The sequence below is a fragment of the Hippopotamus amphibius genome, chromosome 5, assembly GCF_030028045.1.
Source record: "Hippopotamus amphibius kiboko isolate mHipAmp2 chromosome 5, mHipAmp2.hap2, whole genome shotgun sequence".
NCBI lineage: Eukaryota > Metazoa > Chordata > Mammalia > Artiodactyla > Hippopotamidae > Hippopotamus > Hippopotamus amphibius.
In genome coordinates, this window is record NC_080190.1 from 26,327,656 (window position 1) to 26,340,106 (window position 12,451).

General features: G+C 38.2%; 1 protein-coding gene across 1 annotated transcript in view; it reads left to right on the forward strand.

The window, feature by feature from the left end:
- Nucleotides 1–12,451, forward strand: part of CFAP43 (cilia and flagella associated protein 43) — a 113,332-nt gene that overhangs the window by 40,711 nt on the left and 60,170 nt on the right. Inside the window, exons 10-14 of the mRNA XM_057736513.1 lie at nucleotides 1,625–1,705; nucleotides 5,550–5,698; nucleotides 7,263–7,366; nucleotides 10,499–10,639; nucleotides 11,572–11,744. Of these exons, the coding sequence (XP_057592496.1) occupies nucleotides 1,625–1,705; nucleotides 5,550–5,698; nucleotides 7,263–7,366; nucleotides 10,499–10,639; nucleotides 11,572–11,744 (648 nt within the window). The remainder of the gene's footprint in view (nucleotides 1–1,624; nucleotides 1,706–5,549; nucleotides 5,699–7,262; nucleotides 7,367–10,498; nucleotides 10,640–11,571; nucleotides 11,745–12,451) is intronic.

Sequence of the window (12,451 nt, forward strand, 5' to 3'; positions counted from 1 at the left end):
ACCTAAATGTAAAATACAAAACTATAAAACTCCTAGGAGATAACATAGGAGAAAATTCTAAGTGACCTTGGGTTTGCTAATAACTTTCTAGACACAACATCAAAAATGCAATCCATGAAAGAAAAAATTGAGAAGCCAGACTTCATCAAAATTAAACACTTCTGCTCTGCAAAAGACGCTATTAACAGAAAGAAAAGACAAAGCATAGATTGGAAGAAAAATTTTTGCAAAACATATATCTGATAAAATGCTGGTATCCAAAATACACAAAGAACTACTAAAATGCAACAATAAGAAAATAAACAACCCCATTGAATAATGGGCAAAAAAACCTGAATAAACACCTTAACACAGAAGATATACAGGCAGCAATAAGTATGATGAAAATATGTTCAACATTATTCATCATTAGAGAATTGCAAATTGAAACAGTGAGATGCTACACACCTATTAGAATGTCTAAAATCCAAAACACTGACAATACAAAGTGCTAGTGAGGATATGGAGCAACAGAAACAGATCATTCACTACCGAAGCAAAATGGTACAGCCACTTTAGAAGACGGTTTGGCAGTTTCTACAAAATTAAACATGCTCTTACCATATGATTCAGCAGTTGAGCTTCTTAGTATTTACCCACATGAGTTGCAAACTTAAGCCCATACTAAAATCTGCACACGAATGCTTATAGCATCTTTTATTCATAATTTGCCAAAACTTGGAAGCAATCAAGATGTCCTTCCATAAGAGAATGAATAAACAAACTGTGGTACATCCATACAATGGAATATTATTCAGTACTAAAAAGAAATGAGCTATAAAGCCATGAAAAGACATAGAGAAACCTTAAATGCCTATTGCTATGTGAAAGAAGGCAATCTGAGAAGGCTGCATGGTTCCCTCTGTTAAGACATTCTGGGCAAGGAAAAACTGTGGCGACACTAAAAAAAAATCAGTTGTCAGCGGTTCAGTGGAGAGGAAGGGAGGGATGGAGAGATGAAGCACAGAGGATTTTTAGGGCAGTGAAACTATTCTGTATGGTACTGTGATGGTGGATACATGTCAATACATGTCATACATTTGTCAAAACCCATAGAATGTGTAACACAAAGAATAACCCTAACGTAAACCATGGCTTTAGTCAATAATACTGTATCAATATTGGCTCATCAATTCTAACAAATATACCACAATAGTGCAAGATGTCAATCACAAGGAAAATTGTATGGATGTTGGGAAGGGCAGGGAGGGAAGTGCAACTCTCTATTTTCTGCTCAAATTTTCTGTAATCGTAAAACTGCTCTTAAAAGCGAAGTCTATTAATTTTTAAAAATTCCGATTACAATGTTCTATTTCTAGGCTTATTCACTAGGAAATTCATTGAATTTCCAAGTAACTTATTTCAATTGTTACACAGAAAAGGAAACTTTATTTCACTTTTCTAATCCTAGTTAGTTTTTAATGTTACTTAAATTGCATTCAAGGTAATAGTTAATATTTGTTCAAATCAGAAGTATTGACATTGAGATTGTATATGAAATTTTATACTAAATCATCAGAGTGATTGACATACTAGAAAGAAATTTAGAACATCCTCTCACAGGTTGTTTTTCTTTCTTTTACAGACACTCACACAATCAGGGGAAGTTTGTGTTTGGGGTATAGAGGATGGTGCTTGTGTCAGCAGGATTTATCTGAATATCCCAGTAAGTGTGCCTAATAAATGAATTTTAAAAAATATTGAATTCCAATCCAACCTACTTTTTCATGTTCACATGTCGATAGTCTGTGGAAATACTCATTCAGAGGCCTTATTGCATTTTTACCTTGCATATTTAGAGTAATTCTTGTGTATAAAGTATATTCCACAGCCCAGAGGGTGGAACATAAGGTACTGTACTGGTGTATGGGAGAGAACAAGTTTTTCTGTGGTGGCAGTTATTTCTGAAACCCTAGTGGTTTATATCTCACTCATGTTGTAAGTTCATTGTGGATTGACAGGATCTCTGCTCCACACAGTCTTTCAGGGAACCAAGCAAACGGAGGCTCCACCAACTAAAGCTCCCCAGTGCCAGGCATGGGAAGAGTGCTGGAGAGTCTTGGATTAGCAATTAAGTGCTTTTACTCAAAAACGAAACATCTCCTTGGCCATAGCTAGATAAACGGCACCATCTAACCTCAAGAGGATGGATTAGAAATGAAAGAAAAGTGCCACTCTAACCAGCTTGAGCCAAACATTAAAAATTGGGGATTACTGACTCAATCAACTGTAAAGTATAGAACTTATCTGGGCTGGGCATGGCTTGATCCAGCAACTCAAATGACATTACCAAGGGTCTTGTTTTCCTCTCTGTGTGCATACTATGTTTTTAGTTTCATCTCAGGCTTCATTTAGTGGTACCCAAATGCTAAAGGTACCTACCTCACATCAGATTATCAGGAAAGAAAGCCTCCTACAGTGGCAGGAGGAAGAGAAAAGAAGTTTCTCTTTTTCAGAAGGCTTAGTAAATACCTCTTAATGTCTTAATAACACCCCTGAACTAGTCACTGTAGACAGAGGGATGAGAACTGCTAATTGGCTTAGGATCAGCCCTGGAAATGGGAGTCAGATCTATTCCACTCAACCTGAAAATAGGGGAGAGATGGTATCTCAATGGATATTCAAGAAATTTTCCAGAAGGAAGGTGTATGGATGCTGGGTGACAAAGCACAATTGCTCACCTAAACCTAACCCTAACCTACTATAAGGTGATACCATCCCTTCCACCATGTTCACGGTACATTTTACATAAAATAATATTTTTAAAAACATAAAAAGACCAAGAAACAATGGTAATGCTAATTTTTCTTAAATTATCATTTTCTATATTACACAGTTCTAGATGAGATATGGATCTTGGTAGTAGGGAGAGAGGTTACAATCCTTCTCCATTGTAAATTAAAATCTCAATTATAGTACAAGATGAAGCATCATACTTCACATAAGAGGATTACAAGATGCAAAAGATATATAATTCAATGAGATAAACTCATCCTAAAAAGGAAAGATAAAAAATTCCTACCTGAAAGAATATGTATAGACTTCATAATCTGTGTGACAAAGATTTATCTGTATTCATTTCTGTTAGAATTACTAGAACTAGAAAGGCCTTAAAGCTCATCTGATCGCACCTCCTTTTACAGATGAGAGATACAGATGTTTAACAATCCACCCAAGGGTCTGTGTAACAGGACTTACCTTGCACTTCCTGGCTAAGGAGGGATATCGGTACCATCAAAAGGCCCTCTTTCTGCTTCAGATATCTTCCCTTACCCTGACCAGAGGGGAGAGATGTGGACAACTGTCACAGTTAATTAGACAACCCTTCATTCAGCTCCAAACCGGGCATGGTACACTTATGTAGTTCAGCCCTTGTTGCGGAGAGTCCATGGTTTTTCCTTACTGAAGGATACTGCTGCCCCACGGGGAACTGATAAGTGTATTGACCCAGCAAGCAGTGCTGAGGCCAGATCTCCCTGCCTGTGCCCAGGACTGCGGTCCCCATGAACATTTTAGGCAGTGGTCCTCAGAGAACCCTGCTCAGCATCATGATGGCAGGATGCCTGGCCACTAGTAGCTTCCCTTGATGGTACCTCCAAGGGTAACTAAGCCCCCTCCAAATATTGCTGTACATTTTTACAGTCCACCATTGCCTTGGAATGGAGGGTAATTTCAACTGATTATTTTGAGGAAACACAGACACACACACACACACTGAGATCTCCCATAAAGGCTTTCAGCTAAAAAAACAAACGCTCACCACTTCGTTTCCAGCTTCATAGTGAGATACCACTAAAGACTCAAACTGGTTAAGGTTTGGAAAATTCACTTTAGAAAATAAAATGAAAATCTGCTCAATGGGGAAATTGTGCATTCTAATTAGGCAGGACACCTGAGTTTTCCTCAGCTTTTTTACCAGGGATCCTGGGGCAAGTTGCTACATTTTCCATTGCCTCTATTTTCTAGTCTGCAAAATTATGATCTCTTTAAGATCTTTTCTGTTTCTAACATTCCATTATTTTATTCAAAACAACCTACAAAATGTAATTATGTTACTAACACCAACAGGAGTCCTCCTCTCTGGTGTTACTTGTGTCAACAGAGCGAGACTGAGTTTGATTCAGAAGCAAAGGAAAGTTTTATTCTTTGATCAGAGAATGGAGAGGTGAGAGCTCTTACTCTAGAGCACACGATTCCAGGACAGGGGATGGGTGGGGCTGCTCTATAGGGTTCTCCTTGTTAGGTGGGGGTGTGGTGGTTGGAGTTCTCGAGGGGCTAGTGCAGCTGTGCTGCTCCGGCTTCATATCCAAGTTCTGGGTGCAGCGTCTCTGCACATGGCCGGCCACTGCTGCCATATTGAATTGAGGGATCCATTGGTAGCACTTCTCCACATGGCTGCGGAGTTGAGGTATCTTGCCCCTGGTCTGAAGTGCCAGGTGCAAGACTGCTGCACATAGCACCCTATGAGCAAGTGGGATTAGACTAAGCACAAAAGAAGAGATTAGAGTTTATAACCTAGATTCCATCTTATTTTTCAGGGGAGCTTCAGTAACAACTATAAAGGAATAAATCTGATTCCTTAAGTATCATGACAATAAATTTATTCTCATAGACATCATCTTCTGTAAATGATCGTGAGATAAGCAGGAGTCTGTGATGCATTACTTTGGTGACAGACCACATGGTCCAGTGATATATTGGGTTGCCAAAAACTTCCGTAACATTTTACAGAAAAACCCAAACGAAATTTTTGGCCAACCTAATAGTTATTTTTTTAAGTCTTCCTCAGTTATACCAGCATCCCAGGACCTACCATTATCCAGCAGATGAATGCTGATTTTTAAAAATCGCAAACTTTCTATAAAGATGTCCAGAAGATGCTAGGAATATATTTTAAATTTCTTATTTTTCATTATTATAATCATTCCAAAATCACTTAAGAATAAAAATGAAGCCATGGTTTAAAGTTCAAGCAATTTCCTTATATTTTTATCATTCTAATTTTAGGATAAAAGAGGATAATGTACAGATTCCTGTGACTTCTTATGCGATCAATTAGCTAAAGAATGTTGATGTATAATTTGTAACACCACACGACACTTACCACTCTTCTTGTTCTGCAGGCTTTTCAAATAAACTGTAGAATTCTTATGTGTAGGAGAGCAGGTTTCGTTTTCTGGCACAGTGAAGTTGAGCATCTGGGAGTTATTTTATTTTATATTTTATTTTATACTGAAGTGTAATTGATTTACAATACTATGTTATCAGGTGGACAGCATAGTGGCTCAGTGTTTTTGCAGATTATAATCCATTATAGCTTCTTACAAGACAGTGGGTATAATTCCCTGTGCTATAGGGTATACTCTTGTTTCTTATCTCTTTTATGTATAGTATTTTGTGTTTGTTAATCCCATAATCCTAATTTGTCCCTCCCCCCTTCTCTCTCTGCTTTGGTAACCACAAGTTTGTTTTCCACATCTATGAGTCTGTTTTGCATTTATTTTAAACAGGCAACGGCTCTGGCTTGCTCTCCCTCCTCCCTCTCTGCAGCTGTGGGGACCAAGCGTGGCTTTGTCCACTTCCTGGACATCCAAGATGTTGAATCTCCTCACTCAGTTCACAAGGCCTATCTCTCTGAATCGTGCGTGCAGCACCTGCTGTAAGTACTGCCTGCTTCTGGCAGCAACTTTGTCAGGACTCTTTGTTGAGAATTCCAGTGGAGCCCTAATTTATTTTCATTTTAAGTTTTACATGTGTTGCTTTTAAAATTAATATATTGACTCAGTTCTACATTCAAGAAGTACAGAGGGGTGTATAGTACAGTTTCCCACCTTTGTCCCCAAATACCCAGTTCTCCTCACTGGGGGAAGGCTGTTGCCAATTTCTCATGTCTTTTTTCTGAATATATTTTATTCACAAACAAGCAAAAAGATAAGTACTTCCTTTTAATTACATGAACACATATCAAGCACTTAGAGTGTGCCAGGCACTTCTGTTGTATTAGCTTCCTTATGTAGATATTCTTATTGCCTCTATTTTAGAGATAAGGAAGATGATGCACAAATAATTTAAATAACAATTAATATTACATGTATAATAAATGGCAAATTTTAGGATTTGAACCCAGGCAATTGGGCTCTTAAAGGGCAGCAAACAATGTTCTGCACTTCAGTTTTTTTTTTTTTTTTTCACTTAATGGTATATCTTAGAGAAAGTCTTCTTTCCATACATGAATACCTTCCTCTTTCTTTTTCACAGCTACATAGTATTCCATTGCATGGGTAAACTGTAATTTTTTAAAGACAGTATACTGATGGACATTTAGATGATTTCGAATTTTTTGAAGCAGTACTTTTAAGAAGACAGCATAGAGCATTGGATTTAGATTCATGTTATTATTATCCTTTCTTTCATTACTTTATCATGAGTAAGTATTAATAAAAAAATGACATTTATACCCTGCTTTACAGCTTGAGGTGCTGTCACACACTATAGCTTATTGAGTGTGATATTTGCCACACCTTCACAAAAGTATTATGTTTGTTCCTATTTCACAAGTGAGATAATTTAGGTTCGGAGCAGTTAAGAGAAACATTTGCCCAAGATTGTTCAACTAGCGCTGGCAGGAGCTGGGTTTCCACCATCTGTGTTGTTCCTACCAGCTCTGCTGCCTCTGGCTCACGGGGGAAGCGTCTGTAATCTCCCTCCATTTACATTCTGCTCCTCTGTACCATATTTCCTGTCGCCTCTCCTTTTTCAGATCTTTCTCTCTTACCCTGATTTGCATTTCCCACTTGTTCCAATTTGATGAAAGTATAGAAACATTTGACTACATTCTTCCCCTTTCTGCCAGGACTGGTACCGAGGGGCATTGGAATGTTCTATTCATCACTAATTTGACAGTTGCTTATGTCCACTTGAAATATTAAGAAAGCTTTACTGTCATATTTCATTTACTTATGATGAAATAGTTGCCCATTTTTAGTGAATTTTCTTGATCGTGTAACTTATAAGTTGCATTTGGGAAGTAGTATTAGCCTAGAAGTTAATGACTACATTTATATATAATCCCTTGCCTTTTATAAAGTCTGATAATATTAAAAATCACAAACCATGAGAATAACTCGTTTTGGATGTATCTCCATGCTGTCATTCAATAAATTTGTTTACCATCTTATTAGTGAAACAAATAGAATCTGATAACCAGATTTCTTCTTTTCTAGGTATGACCAGAGAGGAATGTATCTATTAGTTGGAACGTCAGAAGGACACGTCTTCGTTATCAATGCCAAGCCCTCAAGCTTCTTTCAGGTTCTTGGATTCATAGGTACTTAACAAAGAATGCTTATTAACTTAATATATTGGTCACTTTATTCCAAAGAATTTAAAATTGTGAACATGGGCTATGGTGACACAATTACTTGTAGCATGTTTTCTAAAACAGAAACATTTAAATACCTGTTCAAAGTTACTTAGGAGAATTCCTACATCATATTTAGAGGTTTTGGTACATCTACTTGGTACATAGTTGATGTCAAAGAAATCTTCTTGAATCAATTAATGAATGAATGAAATGGCTAAATGTTTCTAATGTTACTACAAAGGAAAGTTGGGTTGGTTTATCCCTGAAATACTTTTTAAATAATATTTAATCTCTTTTTAATTAAGATATCTAAAGAAAGTTCTGTTCCATGCATCTTTAGAGCATCCTCTTTAAACAAAATGACATCCAGCTTTTTCAGTGATGTGCACCCAAATGCCCAGGTAAACCACAGACTTGGTAGGCGAGACAGCACCTAGGTGATAAATGAGAAGAACACACACCTTTCTCTCTGGCTTTACCTACCAAATATATATGTATATTTTAAAATCTATGTATCAGTTTTTTAAAATTGAGTGCCTACTAGGTGTAAGATGCTGAACCTAGGCTCCGTGGGAACATGGAAAGGTCAAGGGGACAATTTAGTGGAGGAGGAATAGCGAAGCATTGTGTAGGTTCAGAGGAAGAAGCAATTGATTCTGCCAGGTGTGAAGAAAGGAGTGGAGGTGAAGGGGGTGCACAGAGGACTGGGGGAGAGTTTGCTAAGGATTTAATGTAGTGGAGGATGAGACTTGTTAGTATTCTAGCTTGGGACAGAAGTTTGAGCAAAGGCACTTGGAATGGTGAGAAGTCTGGTGTAATGGGTAAATAAGAGTTTACTGGATCATGGTGACAAAGTCTGAACTAAAGTGGCGGGTCTTGAACATCGTTCCCAGGAGTCTGGACTTTGTTCTGTAGTTAATGACACATCAGTAAATGTTTTCAAGATGGGACTGGTGTGATTTGACTTGGTTTTTAGAGGACGATTCTGGCATCAGTGTGAAGGCTAGAGCAGAAAGACAAGAGCATGGAATAAAAAAGATGAGTTAGGAAACCATTATAGTAGCTCAGGCAAGAAATGATGTTAATCATAGCAATAGCCAACATTTACTGAGGGATTCCTTACCCTGTGATAGCCAGTATCCTAAGAACTTGGCAGGCATTAATTCATTTAATTCTTATAGACAACTTTCATGAGGTAGAGACTACTGTTATGCCCAATTTAAAGATAAGGCACTTGAGACACAATGAGGTTAAGTATTTGCTCAAAGCCATGCATGTAGGTGCTGGTGGAGCCAGGACTCCAACTCAGGAAGATTGGCTTCAGGGCTTGCGCTCTTATCCACAGTATACAAGCCCATGCAGCAGGCATGGGAATAGAAAGGAGCGGACAGCTCTGAGTGAAGGAATTCATAGGACTTGATAATTGATTATATGTGAAAGGGAGTGATTAGCAATGACTCCAGAGTTTCTAACCTGGATGATGGAAGTTTGTGCTGTCATCAACTGAAGTAAAAACTCAAAGAAAAAGAAAGTTATGGAGGTTGAGGGATAGTGTGAGCTGATTAGCTCTGTAGAGTTTAAGCTAATAAGCTCTTCCTTTGGGGATCTTTACCATAAATTTAGAAATGGAGATTTGTAGTTCAAAGTCTAGTGATAGAATTCTGATCTTGAAATCATGGAAGCAAACCCAATTGTTTAATGAGGTCAAACAGGTGACCTAAATATGTAAATTAGATGATGTCAAGTGTGTAGGACCTATGGCTGACCTCAGAATGGGTACCGGTCCTGCCAAAATGCTACAATTTTTAACATATCTGGTTAGTCAGAGTGTGGGATGGGAAAAGCTACCTACTCTGAAGTTGTGGACAGAGGACGACAAGGCAGTGAAGAAAACTAAGGACGGGCCAGAGTAATAAGAGAACTGGGAGTCACCCACTCCAGGAAGAGCTTGAAGAAGGAAGGCTGCATGAAGGCGTAGACTGTGGGCAGAAGTATGAGTGGGATGAGGGCTAGGTGAGGCAGTCAGCGTGTGAGCCCAGGGAGAGCTACTCCTTTGGAACAAAGAGACAAAAAGGTTCAGGCAGGAGTGGTGGTCAGAAAAGGAAGTCTGTAAGTAGCAACTTCTGTTCCTAGAAGTTTGCAGTGGAGAAAAGAGAATTAGTAATTTCTAAAAGAGAATTAGAATTAGCAGGGTTGAAGGAAGGTCCTAATTTGAACATAGTGGAGTCCTGAGGACTGAATAGGAGAAGCCATAAAAGACACAAGAAAATTAGAAGAGGTAATTGATAGCGCGTGGTGTACTAGGATATGGAAAGTGTGGGCTCAAAATCACAGCAGGAAAGGGTTACATTTTGTTCCTACAAAAATGTCAAGAAATGAAGGGGGGAGATGGGAACAAATAGAGAGAAAATGTGAGATTCAGGATAAGAAAGTTGAGGTCAATTTTGTGTCAGATGTTCTCTGTCTTCCTTGTTAAGTAAGAGGAAAGGTCACCCAGTGAACACCTGAGGGGAGGGGTTGAGATGGGGCCTGAGAAAGTGGGCACACGCAGAACAGTCCCTGCAGAGAGAGGCAGTAGTGAATCGAAAGAATCCAAGGTGGGCCCCAGGCAAAGCACCTTGCAGAGGTCAGATTACCTGGGTTTCTGGAGGACAAATGCGCAAAAGGCATGTGTATTCCCACCACACCTGCAATACCTTGACTACAGATGCAAAGAACACTGATGCCTGAGTTTATTCAGTATTGGGAATGGGCAGATGGCTGGAATGGACATTTAAGAGGCCAGAACACTCAGGTGCTGCTGAGTGGGGTGGACATTGCAGACCCTGGAGGCCTCTCTGGCTGGAAAGAAGCTGGGTCTAACCGAGCTGGATTGAATCCGCCAACACAGGCATCCAATGCAGAGAATCCCCCATCTGTTCATCAAAAATGTCTCCACCACTTATGTTTAAAGGTCACTTAAATATCCAGTAAATAAATGTGGATCTAAAGATTTAGTGAAGGCAGTTCTATAATGTGCTATCTTACCTGGGAATATAAAAGATTCTATAAACTTATCAGTGATGACTTGTGGTATTGATTTCCATTCACTTTCAGAGGTGGGCAAAGGCATTTTACAAATATCCACAGTGTCTCTTTTGGAAACAGCTGTAGTGGAAGTGATGGTGCTTTCCCTACTTCCAGAAACAGGAAAAAGCAGGCTGGAAATATTTACTCTGCCTCAAATACTACCACAAGGTAAAGAAAAAATGAGCAACCAATTCTGTCCTAGGCACCCAGCTGAATAGTTGCTGTAGCTTTTCTCCTTCTTCTCCTTCTTCTCCTTCTTCTCCTTCTTCTCCTTCTTCTTCTTCTCCTCCCCCTCCTCCTCCTCCTCCTCCTCCTGCTCCTCCTCCTCCTCCTTCCTCTTCCTCTTCCTCTTCTCCTCCTCCTCCTTCTTTTTTTTTTCTGATGATAGCATTTTTTTTTCTTTTAATATGTGAAGAGGTTAAAATAGCCAGCATCTTTTCTGTGCCTTACAAAGTGAAATTGATGTGGCTGCTGAAGAATGTGAAATATGGACTTTCCTCTAGGTCCTGTCATTTATATGAAACTGTCTTATTATCAGAGGAAAAACAGGATCAACTGTCACTTTTGTCAAATTGATTTGTCATTTTGTGATGTCTCTTTTTTGTAGCTTTAAATATACATAGTCAAATTCAGATAGGTTACTGTGTACTTTCACTGATAAAATTGTAAAGAAAACTTTCGGGATAAAAAGGTCTGATAAAATAGACACTTTCATTGTTTTATCAACAGATAACAAAATATCCGGGCAGCTATTTTACAAATATATAATTATAGTGTATAACAGAATCAAAAACCTCAAAGTGCTTTTGTGTCTTAATTGACTCTCTAGACTGTCATGAGTTTCTTTTAATGATATGCCTCAATTGATAAAATTAACCAAGGCCTTACAGAAGATATTTTACTCACTATTAGTCATTTAATTCTACATTAGTATTTCTAACAGAGCCAAGTTATTTTCCAATCACTTTTATCCCCTAATAGTCTCTGCATTAATTGAGCATTTATTTTTTTATTTTGCTTTTCACAGTTTTCATAACAATTTTTTAAAAATAAAATCAATATATGGTGCAAATGATTTCTCTTCTTCCCCAAATTTATAGTTTCTGCAAGCTTTGCTGATGAACGAGGGAGGCTGAGAGATGAATTCATTCATAAGTTCGTGTATGAGACAGAGCACACTCTGTCCTCTGCGGTCTTGAATTTTCAAAGTAACCGAATATATGGCTTCTGTAACCAAGTGCCATACCTCTGCAGCTATCTTCTTCCTGAAAAAGTATGCCAAAACTTAAGGGTGCTATCATTTTTCTTAGCAATCAAGATTGACACATTGTATTAATTAGACACGACCCATGCTTTAACACTCAGTCCAGTTAACAAATATCTTTATTATAGTAATGTGATCTTTTTGAATTAGATATGTTAGCATGATATGTTAATTCATCATAAGATACATTTGATCAGCAACGTCACACTTGTGCCACAGACAACATTGTCAGATAAACATACAGATGACACAGTATTAGTTTAGTGCCTCTCAAAAATATTTTTAAAACTATCATTAGAAAATCTATTCCACAGGTGTCAGGAGCTACAGGATTGATGATTTTCAGTGGAACTTTATACCTGAGTCCTAAAGAAAATTGCACAAAATACCTAAACTATGTTTCTGGCATCCTTTCATCATACTCTCTTCAAACTTCTCCCATATTGTGTCATTTCCTGCTATACACACTGACCCAGATCATCTATCACCCTTCCTTTTCTAAATCTTTCTATCAAAGGCCTTCTGTCCCAGAGTAGCCAATGTCAGCAAGGTCTGAGACAAAGACATTCAGAGACAGAATAAATGGTTTATGGTAAGGAGAATTCAAGAAAAGCTTCCTAGAGGAAGTAATATTTGAACTGGACTTTGAAGAATAGGTCAGATTTAGACATGAGAAATATTGCATACAATCTTGGCAGGGAGCTGGTGTTCCTGAT